Source organism: Fibroporia radiculosa, assembly GCF_000313525.1.
Source record: "Fibroporia radiculosa TFFH 294 genomic supercontigs, scaffold212, whole genome shotgun sequence".
NCBI classification, from domain to species: domain Eukaryota; kingdom Fungi; phylum Basidiomycota; class Agaricomycetes; order Polyporales; family Fibroporiaceae; genus Fibroporia; species Fibroporia radiculosa.
Genome location: NW_012133182.1, coordinates 119,090 through 135,275, shown reverse-complemented (window position 1 = coordinate 135,275; position 16,186 = coordinate 119,090). Strand labels below are relative to the sequence as shown.

Genomic DNA, 16,186 nt, shown 5'->3' with positions numbered 1-16,186 from the left:
CATTTATAACTATGAGCTATTTATTCTCCACTTGTCCTCTCTAGACGAAATAGAACTGCACAAAGGCGGCGCCGGTATAGCAGAATGGTGCGTCGGAGTCGCCGAAGAATGGATGATAAGTGCAGCCGCGTCTTGCACGAACGTCCGCACTTTGCGTCTGAGCGTACAGGAGCGTACGCACTTTGGATCAGACTAATCTCAGCGCCGGCTGGAGGAGAGATTCTTCGGAAGGATGTTGGCTACCGCCTAACAGGCCATGTCGACGCGGGACTGCGCCTCGGCCTCGCTGGCGCCGTTGATCCAAGTCTCTATCGTCGGAAGGTTAACGCGCTTCACTACAAGGTATTCGGTATAACCCCTGCAGGAGAAGCATTCTAGACCTCTGGGACACGCGATGCGTTCGGAGAGCTCTTGAATGCCGCATAGACGAAAGCATAAATGTTGCCTTCGTCAAGGAGGCCCCCTTGGTTAAACTTAACGACACAATTATCGAAGAGGAGGACGTGAGGCGTAAAGAAGTCCTCCAGTGCGTTTTGAACGGCCTCAAGGCGGCAGTCGCTAACAATTGCAGCTTGATTTGCGCTAAGTCGCATGTTGACAATTCGCAAGGAAATTTTAGTCGAAGAAGGAACGAAGAAAGCTTGTCTATACCGTCCGGCAGCAAGTCGAAATTAAACGCCAGAGGAGCCTGTACACTAGCGGGCCTTTCGTTCGAGTGGAATACACCAGTCCTACAATGTTGGGCTGGGTCAGCGGCGCGCATACAAGTGGTAACTGGGTAGTTCCAACAGGTCATAGTCTACATAGGATGACACAAGAGTCGGGACTATTGAATAATACAATAGTAGGGGCTACAAGTATAATGAAGAACAGAAGATCACAGAGTTTGGTCGTTCGAGCATCTCTGATGCCTTGTCAAACTTTTCTTGCAGCTCCGTGTTGCCGATGACCTTTGCTGCCTGGCTCATTTGTCGAATAAGCTCCTGCAACCGTCGGAACACGCGGATAAGGCTGCCTTCAAATTGATCGGTCAGCTATTATGGAAGAAGTATCAGCAAGCATAGATCATTGAGGGACAAGCCCGCTGGCGTACTTTGCAAATCTCAGCGAATGATGCACCTCTGCACCATTGTACGACGGCATCCATAAGCTCCACTTTGAAACTGAGTACATAGTCTTCCTCGTTGATGGGAAGCTTGGACTCTTTCGACACCTTTGCTATTCGCCGGGCGATTTCTTGCATCACCCGCAACGGGGCAGCCAGTTCCTCTTTGAGCTTGGTGATTTGTTCACTCTGCGACGTATGAGCTATCAATATGCTTGCCGCTTTCAATCATGGAATGAAACACCAACCTTTTCGGTGAATACAAAACAGCTTAAGAGCCCGGCGCACTGTTCCGGTGAAAGCTGGTTGAAGACGCCATTGAAGATCAGCTCGGTCAGTAGTAGCTCATCGCCTGTGCTAATTTCGCAGGCAACTCGGCCTTTCATGTCGACGATATCGGCTGACGTCGTGAAGCCTAGCCGTCTCAGTACTCGCTTCCGGCATTTAAGCTCTTCCATCTGCAACACGTCGTTGGTAGCCTGTATGCGCTTCCTGAGCTCCCGTATATGCGTCTGACACTCTTGCTTCCGAACGAACTGCGTGTACAGCTCTGATAGTCTCGGGTCCTTATGGAGAGGACTCGAAAACAGCTTGCGCTCCATGAGATCAATTTTCTGTTTTGATGTGAACGATTGCCACTTTTGCGCATTGTAAATGAACAGCGTACCTTAACCAGCGCCTTGAATTTCTCATCCTTGATATCCATATCCTGGATGGGATCAAGAAGGGGGATACCCTTCGGGAATCGGCTCTGGACTTCTTGCACACTTTTGCAGACAGTTTCTCTTGGCTGCTGAGAGCGCAAGTCTTTGGGCAAGTGAATACGCAATCGACTGAGAGCATGTATTGTTGATAACAGCACTGGCACAACGAGGGGCTCTCCTTTCTGCCCAGCAGGACACGGCTGAATACTTATGGGCGTTGCAGCGATACTGCTCCGGTCTTTCGGGGGACTCGAACCCGTCGCACAGTACAGTGCAACGTCTACAATGTACTGTTCGTGAGGCGGTAATTCGTCTGGAACCGGCGAATTCTAAGGAAGGTGATATAAACGCGTGGGACAAAGAGAGGAAACGAAGACAAGACATACTTTCGGTGGTAACCGTTTCTGGAAGTTGATAACAGCACCCCAGCCAAAGTCTAATGTCTTATATTTGACTTTCACCAAACGTCCCGGCTGTAGGAAGGGAAGACTGTAAGTAGGATGCGTGATGACCTCGTTGAAATCGGCGGTCATTTGGTCAAGTTGTTGCCGGTAATCATAATACTCAGACACTAGCTCTTCGTCTGCGATGACAAACGACTCTTTTCGCTCCTCTTCGCGCCGTAGTTCTACGTACCGATGCAATAGATATAAATGCGAGCTAGTGTGAAGTCAATGATGCTACTCACCATCTTCAAGTACCGGAATGCCCATACTGCTTTGGAATTGAAAGAAGCAGCGCTCCAGCATATACTCAGGGCTGATGCCCTCGACCTTCATGAGGTTGAGCACCATGTTATATCCCAGGTGAAAGGCTGAGTCCAATCGGTCTGCCTCACCCTTGATCATCCCCTTCGCAGCAGTCGGCTCCAGCTTCTCGTCGCACATCATGATAACGACTCCACGGTCGTCGAGACCTCGCCGACCTGCACGTCCCGACATTTGGATATATTCCCCAGATGAGAGGTTACGGAACTCGCGACCATCAAACTTGCGTGCTGCAGTGAAGACGACCGTTTTGGCGGGCATGTTCAGCCCAATGGAGAAGGTTTCAGTCGCAAAGAGGACTTTAATTAGACCTTCCTGGAAGAGAATCTCGATGACCTCCTTGAGGATAGGTAAGAGACCGCCGTGATGTATACCAATTCCACGCTTCAACAGCGGAAGCAGATTCGAGATCTGTGGCAACTTGCGATCGTCCTCGGACAGGTTGTCCATTGCGTTGTTGAATATATTGGTGATGATTTCTTGCTCTTCGGTAGCGTTGAACTCCAATTTTGACATCGTCAAGGCCAGCCCCTCGCATTCCCGCTTGCTGAAGGCGAAAATGATCACAGGGTTGTAGTTCTTTAGCATGATCATTTTCACAATCTTCTGAATATCGGAAGGACCTTCTTATTGTCAGGTTCCAGGTGTAGTTCGCGAAGTGCTCCACGCACCTTTCTTTTCCCCTCCTTTCTTAGACTTTCCCTTTCTCCCTCTACCACTTTTTGGGTCGGCAGGATCGTCGCCCATCTTGTCCTGCAGCATACCCATCGCTTTGGTGAAATTGTCTTCTCGAAATTCACTCTTCTCATTTACGACGAGGTAAATTCCTTCGCCACCTGCAGGGAAAAGATAATGTTGTAATGGTGTCGGCCGGAAATCGGTATAGACGACGTGACATGGTTGCTCATGAGACTTGCAAATCCACTCTGCGAATTGCATCGCATTGGGGATGGTGGCAGAGAGAAAGACATAGCGCACTGTATGGGGCAAAAGGATGATAGTTTCCTCCCAAACAACGCCACGCTCTTTGTCCCGCATATAGTGGATCTCGTCGAAAATCACCCACGCTACTTCACGCATGATTTCTGAGCCACGATACAGCATGGAGCGCAGAATCTATTGGGAGTAAGTGTTGTGCAGATGAACTCACGCATATTATCCACTCACTTCCGTGGTCATTACCAGACACGTTGCGGAAGGGTTGATAGTAACATCTCCTGTCATTAAACCAACATCTCCAAATTCGGCTAGCATTTCACGATACTTTTGGTTGCTCAATGCCTATACATATTCATTCGTGACAGCTTCTCGAGGTAAGAGTGCGTAGAACTAGCCTTGATAGGACTCGTGTATATTACACGTTGTTTATTCCGCAAGCATTGGGCAATAGCATACTCAGCTACGACAGTTTTTCCTGCACTCGTATGTGCAGACACCAGAACACTCTCATTCCGTTGGATGGCATATACAGATACTTGCTGGAAGGGATCCAGAGTAAATTTGTACTCCCTAGCAGGGTTTGACGGGGGAACATGGTTTGATATGGGAACATAAGGATATGCTGGTGGTACTGCGACTTGATGCCGGACCTGACAAACAACCGATCAATAAACTATTCCTCGAGTTTGAAGCAGAACATACCTGATGTCTAAGCTCCAAACGCGACCCAGCTTCAACTGCGCCTGTCAGGCCTGCACTGGCGGCAACCTCTCGCTTTGCCTCTATCTCGACTTCATCGACAACGATGGGTTTTGGCGACCCCAAGCGCGGCTTCTTAGGGGGAGTGACTGATTCTACGTTCTCAGTTTTGACGTCCTCTTGTGGCGAAGGAGAGCGAATTCGTCCTGGCAAGTCGGCTTTGCGCTTCCGCGAGCTTTCCGGCTGCGTCTCCGAGGTCCCAGATCCCATGTCTACATCGTCTATTTCCGGAGCAGCATCGTCCAAGAACGTGAACAGATCGCTCGAGTTCATTGTGATTTCCGGCACCACTCAAGCAAGGCGACCACAAACAAGGGCCCGGAGACAGGATGCTAGCCCACAGTTGATTCGAGCACAGTATTTTTATCGGTAGCTTCCGAACACCATAGTAATTCTCCGGAATAATATTTTATCTGGTTATTTAAGTATTGTTAATTTGCTGACGCGACGCGTATCGCACGTGATCGCGTATGCTTTATCTCTTAGCCTTCTCCATTATCCGCTCGCCCTGAATGTCGTTTTCATCTTGTCAGCCTACCATGAAGTCTAGGTCATTCTTGTAACAGTTTCCTGTACTTGTATTCTTGTCTCCAAGAGATTCCTCGACTACCGGATCTAATGGCTGTTGACGTGAACCGCGCCACCATGAGCGAAATTGACGCAGAATCGCCATCGCCTCATGGTGTTTCGCGCATCAGTACATCTCCTATACGGCGAGCAGGGTAAGCTGCTATAATTTAAAACTCGGGAAGGAAGGCCTGGTTGCGTGATCAGTGATTGAATTCCCTGTGACCAGTCTATTACAGCCGAGAAGCTATGTATCTTCCAGCTCAAAGTCTTCCAGACCTCGCAATGCACTACCCCATTCACAAGACAATATCCGAGACAGCACCATGCACATTTCTAACCTCTCTCTTCGGACACAAAGCCTATCGCTGCATTCGGAGAGCCCCTTCATCTTCCCAGACACATCAGAGCCTACCGACGAAGCTGGTACCGCTAACATGAACGCTCTGTCTCTATCTGTGCCATCTCTTTCTTCATATCGGACCGGGAGCGTAGTTGACCTCATGGAATCGACGACAACGACCGACTCTACTCAGACTGGCACCTTGACCCCTAAGGGCCACTCGGGCCCCTCTGGGCTGTCACTCCTCTTGGCACGACAAAATCATGACAAGCTATCGAGCTCGCTATATGACTCGCCCAGCACGACTCCTACCAATGAATGCGCGCCTCACTTCCCTGTTGCGTCATCCTCTCCGTTGTTAAATGAGGACTCTTCACCGTTCGCCGACGCGATGGCATCGAATTATTCTGCTTCGGACGTGCACCACGTCGGAGACGCAAGCGAGCCCTCAGAGTCTGCACCCCTGTTAACCGACCTAGAAGCTTCGCGGTCATCGTACAACGGTAATGGGTACCTGTCCCCGCATTTTGATGGTAAACGCAGTATGAGGGGTCTGCTGTATATCGCTGCCAGACATTTGCCCTCTTTTCCAACCATCAAGACAGCGAGGGGTATCGCAGAGAACACGGTGCACTCCCTGTCAGCAGTCCTGCTGGGCACGTTGCTCAATATTCTCGACGGCATCTCCTGTAAGTTCCGTTTTTACACCCTGTTCTTTGAACAACTGACCGCCGTCGACAGATGGCATGATCATATTCCCGGCTGCGGGTGTCTTCTCTGACCTAGGAGGAATCGGCGTTTCTATGTTCTTCGCCTCGTACGTAAAATGCGACTGCATGCTGTCGTATTCTTGGCGCTCAAAGTCACATTGTCCAGAACAATTGTCTCTCAGCTGGTATATTCTGCCGGAGGAAGTGGCTTCGCCGGTGCAAACGGAAGCATGATGATTGAGGTTGTGGTATGTGTATTTCCCTCTGTGCACTTTGTCAAGATACATAGCCGTCACCTAGCCGTTTTTCCACATTCTTGCCAACAGCATAGCGGCACAAATTGGCGAGGAAAGGCCACACGAAATTCTCGCAACAACAATCTTTGCATTCGCATTGTCTTCTATTCTCACAGGTCAGCACCACCAGCGTGGAGCCTCCGGCACATCTTACCTCTATCACAGGACTCAGCTTCTTCCTCCTTGGGGCTTTAAGGTTAGGCACACTGATCGGTTTCTTTCCACGACACATTCTCGTAGGGTGGGTCCATTCAAGTCTCCTTTGCTTCGTTCGCTAAATACGTCACATACAGGTGCATAGGTGGTGTAGGCGTGTTCCTGATAATCACAGGGTCAGTCACATGCGTTCTCCTTTGAATGTCGCAGACTGGCGCTGCCGGTCCGGGTAGGCGTTCAGAGCGCTGATCATCTTCGTTTAGGTTGACAGTGAGCACGCGGATGGCGGATGATGACTTCGATCTAACGTTGTCGACATTCAAACTACTTTTCCTCAACATTGGTAACCTTGTACTCTGGGTACCGGCGTTCGGATTGGCAGTTTTGCTTCGGGTTATCACGCATAGATTCGAGCATCAGCTGATATTCCCCATATGTGAGTTGTTGTCAAGATTGGGTACCCTGTCATCAAGCACTAACCTTGTTGCCGCTCTATGTCCCTGCAGATTTTTTGATCATTCCAGTAGTATTCTACATCGTCGTTGCCGCTGCGCGCCTTAACTTAGGTACCCTGCGCCAAGAGGGATGGTTGTTTAATATGGGAGCCTCTCATGAACCTTGGTATCAGTTTTATAGGCTATTTGGTATGCGTATGACTGCATACACGACGTGATCTCTTTGACTGACGTGGTTGCAGATTTCAAGGCTACTCAATGGAGTGCAATATGGTCTACACTGCCTACGCAGTTCGCACTGTAAGCGCGCACAGCGGCTTTGGCTTAGATGTATCATCCGAATTTGCTCTATTAGATTGTTCTTCAATATTCTTCATCCTCCTTTAAACGTACCTGCGTTAGGTCTGTATTTTGCAGACCGATTCATTCATTTTGCTGATGAAAATATCACAGCGGTGTCGTTGAATCATGACGTAGATACGGACAAAGAACTGGTAGCGCATGGATACTCAAATCTACTTGCTGGTGTACTGGGCACGGTGTAAATGTTCCTCCTCCTGATCCCGCCGACAAGATGTGTCTGACATTCTCGTCAATGTCTAGACCCAACTACCTGGTCTACGTGAATACTTTGTTGTACGTGCGCATTTACATACGGTGCTCAGCATGACTAACGCCTACGCAGATTCTATCGGGTTGGGGGAACCACACGCATCTCAGGCATTCTCCTTGCGGGTGCAACGGCAGTCCTCCTCGTCATTGGGACCGCTCCTATTGCCTTTATACGTACGCCGATCATCTCATAACTGTAGGCTTATTTTGACAAAGAATTCGCGTCCAGCTGTCATGGTGGTTGGTGCTTTGATTTTTGTTCTAGGTTTCGATCTTGTCAAGGAAGCCCTCTGGGACACCAGGCATCGAGTGAGCAGGTGATGACATTTGAGCCCCTCTCGGTACCGCCATGTAGCTGAACTCTCGCATAGGACCGAGTACATAACTATCGCCAGCATCATGATTTGCATGACGGTGTGGGACTTTGTCGTTGGCGTGCTCTTTGGCATCATCGTCAGCTGTAAGTTGATAAACATTGGTTTCCCAGATGTAACCTCATAGTTGTCATTGTGTAGGTTTTTTCTTCGTAGTCCAGAGTTCTCAGCGCAGGAGCATTCGATCTCTTCATACCGGCGAGACAGTCATGTCTTCTGTGCGCAGGCCAGGTGCCCATCGCGCGTATATTCAGGAAGTCTCCAAGCAGACAACTATTCTCAGACTGCAAGGTAATGCATTCGCCTTGCCTAGTAGCAGATTATTAATCATAATCTCACACCTAGGCTTCCTCTTTTTTGGCACCATCACACACGTCGAAGAGACCATAAGGACACTTGTGGAAGGGCCAGCTTGGCTTCGGAGTCCTATGCGATTTCTTATTCTCGACTTGGCCCTTGTTGCTGGAGTCGATATGTCTGCGGCTGAGGCTTTTGTGCGCATTCAACGCATACTGGCTACGAGAAAAGTCGTTCTCGTGTTCTGTGGATTTTCTATGGAGTCGAACGTTGGGAAGTCCTTGCACAACGTGGGTTTGCTGGAAATGGAAGGTGTGGAGCTGTTTTCGACATTTAATGATTCTCTGGAATGTAAGTCTTTTGTGTTATGAGGTTTTTGATGTTGATTCATCAATGTTTAGGGACTGAAAACACATACTTAAGATCCTGGTTCACCGCACAGAAGGCTGAGCCGCGCAACGTCGGTACGTGACCCCTAGATCATGCTGCGATCACTCAATTGATTTTAATTCGAGTCTTACCCGGTAGGCAGGATGAGTTACTATCCTTTGGTGGATCGGTTTCCGTCACCCCCAGAAAATCTCATATCCTTGATGCCGGCTGGCGTACGATTGCTCAAGGTCTGTAATGCAAATATCCTTTATCACTGCACTCTAACCTTGTCATAGGCCATCCTCCACCCGAGGTAGATACCGTGGAAACTGCAGAGCCATACAGAACACTTGTGAACGCATTCTCAAGTTATGGCCCAATGGATCGACAGAAGTTCGCATCGCTGGTATCCTATCTTGAGCGTGTGTGCCTGCCTGCAGGTGCTGTTCTCTGGCACCAAGGCGATGACCCAGACGGGCTCTATATGGTCGAATCTGGGGTTCTCAGGGCGATATATCGTTTCAACGAGCATACGCCGCCTACCGAAGAATCGATGGTCCCAGGGACAATTGCGGGAGAACTGTCTACCCTATCCGGTCTCGCTCGCAATGCGACGTGTTTAGTCGAGCGGCATGCTGTGCTTTGGAAGCTTAGCGTGCAGAACCTGCGCCGTTTGGAAGCGGAACACCCAGAGCTGGCTCTAGAGTTCACACGGCTTGTACTGAAAGGTGCGTGTGATTGTTCAGAATACCGAACCAAATTCACTCGCGTCTCGCAGCCGCCAAACTTGATTATGATATCCTCATCTCATCTTTAGCTACACGGCAATGATTTTATGTCACATATCTCGTCGCAGACTAGAAGGTGGCCACTCTCCAAGCACAAATTCCTCGTCGATGTCAATATTGCCATGAGTGTGATGCCTAAAAGAATGCCTGGACATTCTCTTTGCTATATTGTCACCACAGAGAATATCCATTTTTGTTATATAATTGCAGAATACACTTGGGGCAAGTTGGCAGAGTAGAATATTATCGGATATTCACTAGTACGTTCATTACGTTAACCCAATGTTACACAACTTCGCCCAAACATCGCCCCGCGATTTGCTTTCAAAGTTACAATGTGCATTATTAAAATCGTCCAGTACTATCCGCGCCCCGCAGCAATTTAGATCAACGCTGAAGCGATACTATAGATGTTTGTGCAGTCTAGGAGCTCAGACTATGTTCCATGTACACTAGGCACAGCAGTGAAAATGGAATAGAGAGCAAAGAGTGTGATAGAACATGGCGCAATTACTATACATCACCGAGGAGCGCACGCTCAGACAAGCTCTACTTCACCTCTAGCGAGAAGATGCTCAATGACGTGATAGGGAGTCAATGATATCCGCCCTTTCTCCATAGCGATGGCCGTTCCACTGTGAAGTAGACACAAATGAGGTTTCCCGAGAATAAGCAAAATAAAAGATACGCACTCGGGTAAGTGGACTGGCGGACACTGCTGCAGAGCGTGCACAAATACAGGACGCAGCTTGTCCGGTTCTGAGACTTAGGTACAAATATTAATATAATACTGTGAGGAATTGAGCGCCAACGCACTCATGGGGGGCATAAATGCGGTGTTGTCCTCTAATGACCGCTGTTCCGGTGGTAAACTTTGTAGAACCGACTGGGTGAAATGGTACTCGACCAGGCGAGCATAACTGTAAAGATTGGGTGAACATTCATGTATAGGTTCGATTGAAGCGATACAGACCGTTTTGCATGATCCAGCTCCGCTTTTGATAATTTTTCATGCACTTCTGGTGTTACATTTATCCATCGCGCATATCTCTCGATCTGTATGTGCAGGAATAAGCGAATACGAGACCCACTGGTGAAGGTTCGCACCTTGTGCAATCGTGTGCGAATGTAAGACCGGACTACAAATTTGACGCGTTCGACTTCTGTTTGAACTAGCATTATCCGGAAATGCTCGTCTTCTGACGAATCGGGATCCGCGCGCAGAAGCTGCACATCGTCGGACTAGAACTATGTCCCGTTAGTCATCATCCACGTAAAGGATATTACTTCATGAAAATCGAATAACGGCCACATCGTGTATGAGCAGACTTGCTCACCTGTTTTCTAACGTGGTCTAAAATCCTGCCGAGCAGTATTTCTTGTCCAGGCAAAATATCTGGCGCATGTCGTTCATTCATCCAGTGTCTGATAAGCTTCTGAAAGGGCGTCTCTTCCGCTATCTCCTGAGCCAGGATGTTAGGATCAGGAAGGCCGAAGTCTTTTGGAATTGGAAGGTCGTCGTCTTCTGGCGCGTCCTTCGCGCTATCCATAGAAGAAGATCCCGCAGAGTGCGCGTCGAAGTCATCATCCCCTAACAAGCAATCAGCCATGCTTTAGAGAGGTCGGAGATATGTGCTATGGTGGCGGGGAGGTTGGACTCGGGCTGGACGCGAACAACGCCACAGTCAAGACGCGGTGCGCCTTGCCCTGAACTTCTCTCCGCCGAATATGGCAAGTCAGAAGGATCAAGTACATCGACTTCGAGGGGAGGGAGACCTCAAGCTTCTAATCCTTGCAACCAACCACCTCAGCACAACTTCAATTAAGTATTCTGGGGATTCCTGACCCGAGCCTAATCCACATACTTTGAGAAAATCATAATTTACACATCGGTGACTGTTGTGATATACACCGCTGGGTCACTGACTGGACGCCGAAATAGGCATCCGAGTGGGTGACGACCCGGCAAGGACAAGCCAATGGACAGTGTGCCCCTATGACGAGCGACGACTATAACGTCTGACGAAAATGCTGCCAGGCGACTCCGTTCTCGTTATCCCATCTGCTGCCGGTGCTGTCGTGCGATTGGATATCGAGATATTACCAGAAATAAGAAGGGCAAAAAAAACTGAAAGTACATAGAGTACAATTGGTACATCTTTCTTGTCCGAATCTAACCTTCCCAATCATCATCGTCGTCTTCGTCCTTCACCCTTCCTCCGCTATGTTTGAATGAATCTTCATTAGCAGTCTCCTCCTCTTCTTCCATCTCCACATCATCGCCAGCCTCCTGCTCCTGCTCCTGCTCTTTCTCCTGCTCCCTTTCTTTCTTCTTCCCGCGCCGTCTAGGTTGAGCCGGTGCTTCACCGTCCTCCTCCTTCACCTCGCCCTTCCGTCTGCGCCTGCGTGTAGGTGCCGGGGTTGCCTCGCCCTCCGCTGCCTTCTTGCCCTTTGTACCGCGCCGCTTACGTCCCCCTTCGGTTGCGTCGACCTCAAGGTCTATGGTCCCACCCGCAGATGGGTCTGGTACTGCTTCAACAATCTCCTTCAAAAAGTCTAACATGTCGACTGTCTCAACTGCATGCTTCCTGTGATCAGAGATAAGCATACAACAATTGAAAGTAGGACATTCACACACAGGTGATACGCTTCGACCCGCCTCGACCCTCGCTCTGCCGTTACCTTATTGGCCTCTTCGATGATCATAGCTAGAAATAGCTCGAGTGCCTTCGCTATATACCAGACATTGAGTAGCAGATGGCAACAGTGTACATGAAGCACTCACAAATAACGACAGGCGTTGCCTGAGCCACCTTACCAACCTCCTCATCCTTCTGCATGATGCGCTTTATTCGCGCCTGTGCACATCACAACGAAGATGTTCCCAGTTCCGGTCAACGAAGGTTGGAAGTATAATGACGAGAGCAAGACGCACGACCGGGAATTTCGTCGCCTTGTTTTTGTTCTTCATAGAGTCGTCAAAGTAGAGATCCTCCTGGTCACAGGTCGAAAATATGTATAAGTACAATGGACCGTGACACTCGGGCGAGCGATGGGTTCAAATTGTCATCTTGAGAGAACAATTTCAATGAATTAGGAAGACAGCACATATCACACTGATGGTGAAACGGTATCATGCTTGCCTTCCATCAGGTTTAGCAAGCGGCGTGGGTTCGACTCCCGCTCAGTGTATTTTTTTAATTCCGATATATATATATTTGCCTCGTGTGGATTGATGCCGGTATCCCGTTCACAGAGTGCCCATCACCTACTTTCTTGTGGCCTGTTTCAAGTTGTTTTGCTACTTGACCTCTACCATGGGATCTGGGTCAACCAAGAAACCATCCTCCAAGCGCAGGCGACTCTCTGGACCGGGACAGTCTTTCACGGAATTTCCTACGTCTTCGATTATACGGATACGCTCAGAGCAACCAGAGACGCTTTCGACCAGACTCTCGATTCCAGTTTGTCGGTCGTGCCACCGCGCGTATGGAGGCAAACCAGTTTTTTTAACCCAGTGCGCACGGTGCATGACAGTTTCATCGTGAGTCCCGGGTAATGTACTAACATGGTCGTTAGATGCCGAGCACCGACGTGCATTATCTGTGCGCGGACGTGCACTGCATGTCCACCCTCCATACCGCCGACACCGGCTCTGACATGTTCCTCAACTCCTACAGTATCTCCTGTACCGTCCCCAAAGCGGTCTGCGCTTGCATTGAATACAAATACGACCTACGCTAGCAGCAGCCCGTCGTTGGGACTTTCAGAACTGACGTTCGCCTCGAGCAGGAGGCGGAAATTCCCATCGTGGGATCCCGAGGACGATGCTGAGGGTGCCACGATGGACATTGATGGTAAGGACATAAAAGACGACTGTCTACCGGGCTGTGGAAGGACAATTTGTAAGAGCTGCTGCATTGAGAGCCCCCAAAGGTAAGTGCTATCTCGTGCGCGGGAGGACTCGAGAGGGCTTACTACAGTGATATCATATAGCAATACCACAACTTGCTATGACTGTTTTGGCCATCCTTAGTGCTGCATCACGAAGATAGGCTTTGTTACATCAGTTTTCTGACGTTCTGTGGATTTATTATATCGCATTTCCGGCTCCCGTTCATCTGTCGACTGAATTCTTTCATACAAATACCATTCCACATACAGTTCATTTGAATCATCATCGCGTCCGGACAACGTTGCATGCTATCATATTGATATTTCTCTTTGTAGTCTACGCTGCAATTGCGTTGTCCCTATATTATACGCACTGTATTCTACCATATATGCTTGAGTACTACCGATACAATTATCTTGTAAGCCATTGGATAAGAACCACTATGTAGGCGCGTACAGTCCAACCCGAGTGTTAGCATCGAGGACAGGACTAATGGACAAATTCCCTCGTGGATCTTACAGACGACATGCAAGATCACGATGCCTTTCCGAATTTACATATAATGCCAAATAACGCGAAATTTTAGTCCAGACCAATAGTGCCAACGAAGCACTTTCATCGTCTCCTTCTCGACGATGCTTGTGATTGAAACTTGGATGTTTCTCGCCGCAAGCGTCTGAAAAAAAAACTATTAGCTTGCGACAACAATTGCGGTCAGCGCGCCCCACGTACCGGCTCGCCCGCTCTCGCTCGGTCTCTCTCCGTTCAACCTCTTCCGCCGTCAGTACCTCGAACCGCGTCCGGAACTCCTCCGCCTCAGCCCAGTCCCTCCACACGCTGCGCAGCGGCTTCGGGCCCCTGCCGTCCTTCGGCGCGCGCCCCCAACCCAGCCCGAGGCCTGTTTTGTCCTTCATTAGGCTGTTCCCGCTCTTGTCTCTTGGCCGCTCGCCGGCGAGCTCGTCCCCTGCGTCGCGCGTGTCGCCGCCAATCACACCCCATTCAACCGCGTCACGCTTGTGCTTCACCAGCTCTTCGTGCACTGCGTGAGCGACGAGCGGGATCGCTTCGCCGGACAGGCCCAGCTCGGCGCAGAGTGTTGTCGCAAACATTTCCGGCGTAAGCGGGGACAGGAGGTCCCACTCTATGTGATCGGAGAGGTGATATGAGGCAATTTGTACGTCAATCTGGTTGAAGGATGAGTCTCAGAAACGGGAACAGGAGCTAAAACTCATGAGCACACACACTGAGGACCACGCGGCACTCGCTGACTTCTTCGCCTTCTGCCATGCTCTCCTCCGCGTCCGGATTCGCACCAAAGTCCATCGAGGCCACACCTTCGTGATCTTCGAGCTGTGCACGGATCTGAGCAGCAATGGTGTCGACCCAAGGGTGGGTAGGCAAATCCAAGTCCGCACAGAACGTCCGCGCGAATACTTCCGGTTTGATCAGATCCTCATGCAAGTTCCAGACAAAGCAGTCCCTGACGCGATGGGTGTCGGTTTCAAACTCGACACGGATGGGCACTAGGGCTGTAGGTCTTCTTGCCTGTATGTCCAGGGCTTCAGGTGGGCTGAATGCGCAGTGTGAGCATCAAGGGTTCTTGCGGTCAAGGTGATTCAACGCCTACAAGTAGTCATGTTTTGTCGGCGCGACAGGCTTCGCCGCAATAAATTTCGACGGAGGAATCATGCCTAAGTAGCTCTGATCCAATTCGTTGCGCTGCTGTGGCTGGAAGGCAGGCGACGCCGCTGCCACGCTTCCAGTGTGGAACACAGACGCCCCCGCAGGTGCTTTGCTAGATAATCTCGCCGCCCGCACTGCTGACCTTGTTCCACCACTCGCTATAAAATCTGAATCATCCGAGTCGATAGCTCCGGCATCGGGGAACTCGTCTCCCGAGCCGGGATCAGCGTAATTGACCGCTCCCCCTCGACGGGTCGAGCGCGTCGTTATGGCATTGACCGATGCCGGAGTGAAAACAGGCTGCATGAGCAGGGTGGTTCCTGTCCGTAGCCTCGAAGCGTACGTGGAATGGAGGGCTTGGGTCGCAGCTGGAATACTGGTCGTCAAGGGTAGAGGATACGCGGAGGCTTCAGTCGCGGAAGGCAATGTGGAAGTCGATGGTTGGGGAGCTATAGGAATGGTCAACGTGCTCGCAGCTGTCTGTGAGGTCGTAGCCAGAGTACTTCCTCGCGTGACGCGAGTGCGCGAGCGGGTAGGATTTGTCCTCCCATTCGTAGGAGGAGGAGTGACAGAAGTAGACCACTGTCGTATGTTGTTAAAATATGCTGCAAGACGTTGTAGCTTCATAAAACGAGGTAGGACGACCCGAAAACAGACCTGGATGAGCCGGCTGGGGTGCAGGCTGTATGGCGATATGCGTTCGTGGTTGCAAGTCGGTCATAATTGATATCTATAACAAACAGTGAGCATTTAAAAACAGGGAAGACACTTGTTTGAACCTTCGCACTCGCAGACTTCAGGATATTAATTAGCCAGGACTTCAAGTTGTTCACGCCGAACAACTCGACGCCGCGTCTCAACGGCGCAAGGTGTGAGAAATGTCACGTGCTCTCCATTGCTCGGAGTAGGTCTTAGGCCGCCGAATTGTGCGATACATATTGCTTGTGCACGACTTGTGCAGATTTCATACGAGCGATATGTATCCCGGTGAGCAGTCGCTTGAGCTTGCAAATCAGACATCCATTTAACGCATGCGGTCAAAGCCGAATCGCATGCCATCAAGACTTTCAGCAAGCTCATTGAGCTGCTGCCCGCTGTAGAACAAGCTAAGGTGCCCTTACTCAGTATCATGCCGTTCGCCTGTGATGTGACTGTGAGCAGCCTCAAGTGATCCTTCTAGCGGGTGCTGTGACACCGTTCAGAAATGATACCGATCGCGAGATGATCTTTAGACAGGTCTTGTGCTGCTATTTTATTCAAACATTTATGCAAACTGAAAGCTGTGTAGGAGTCGAACTTCTTCTACCTGTCTGGCTGTTCCGTGCCATCCTCCTTCCTCTTGTTGACTTTCCAGAGCGGCACAT

At 50.0% G+C, this 16,186-nt stretch overlaps 4 protein-coding genes across 4 annotated transcripts; 1 reads left to right on the top strand and 3 right to left on the bottom strand.

Annotated features, from left to right (window-relative positions):
- Nucleotides 1–374: 374 nt before the first annotated feature.
- Nucleotides 375–4,547, bottom strand: FIBRA_00491 (uncharacterized protein; the record flags this gene model as incomplete). Its single annotated transcript, XM_012322386.1, has 12 exons — nt 375–582; nt 766–799; nt 872–1,034; nt 1,094–1,294; nt 1,354–1,719; nt 1,773–2,138; nt 2,196–2,437; nt 2,498–3,199; nt 3,248–3,692; nt 3,744–3,857; nt 3,935–4,165; nt 4,218–4,547. 12 exons carry the CDS (start codon nt 4,545–4,547, stop codon nt 375–377), a joined length of 3,402 nt encoding a protein of 1,133 aa, XP_012177776.1.
- A 620-nt stretch (nt 4,548–5,167) lies between these two features.
- FIBRA_00490 (uncharacterized protein) lies at nt 5,168–9,287 on the top strand (the record flags this gene model as incomplete). The annotated part of the gene is made up of 21 exons (XM_012322385.1): nt 5,168–5,873; nt 5,926–6,001; nt 6,061–6,142; nt 6,195–6,306; nt 6,356–6,431; nt 6,484–6,522; nt 6,610–6,782; nt 6,853–6,990; nt 7,044–7,101; nt 7,157–7,203; nt 7,255–7,342; nt 7,405–7,437; nt 7,487–7,587; nt 7,643–7,730; nt 7,785–7,873; nt 7,929–8,078; nt 8,133–8,435; nt 8,486–8,548; nt 8,600–8,704; nt 8,753–9,184; nt 9,235–9,287. 21 exons carry the CDS (start codon nt 5,168–5,170, stop codon nt 9,285–9,287), a joined length of 3,012 nt encoding a protein of 1,003 aa, XP_012177775.1.
- A 495-nt stretch (nt 9,288–9,782) lies between these two features.
- Nucleotides 9,783–13,096, bottom strand: FIBRA_00489 (uncharacterized protein; the record flags this gene model as incomplete). Its single annotated transcript, XM_012322384.1, has 12 exons — nt 9,783–9,879; nt 9,937–10,003; nt 10,061–10,164; nt 10,218–10,300; nt 10,352–10,486; nt 10,582–10,835; nt 11,423–11,832; nt 11,883–11,976; nt 12,030–12,102; nt 12,180–12,239; nt 12,555–12,807; nt 12,984–13,096. 12 exons carry the CDS (start codon nt 13,094–13,096, stop codon nt 9,783–9,785), a joined length of 1,743 nt encoding a protein of 580 aa, XP_012177774.1.
- A 658-nt stretch (nt 13,097–13,754) lies between these two features.
- Nucleotides 13,755–15,543, bottom strand: FIBRA_00488 (uncharacterized protein; the record flags this gene model as incomplete). Its single annotated transcript, XM_012322383.1, has 5 exons — nt 13,755–13,815; nt 13,872–14,323; nt 14,382–14,709; nt 14,767–15,427; nt 15,480–15,543. 5 exons carry the CDS (start codon nt 15,541–15,543, stop codon nt 13,755–13,757), a joined length of 1,566 nt encoding a protein of 521 aa, XP_012177773.1.
- Between the last annotated feature and the right edge of the window lie 643 nt (nt 15,544–16,186).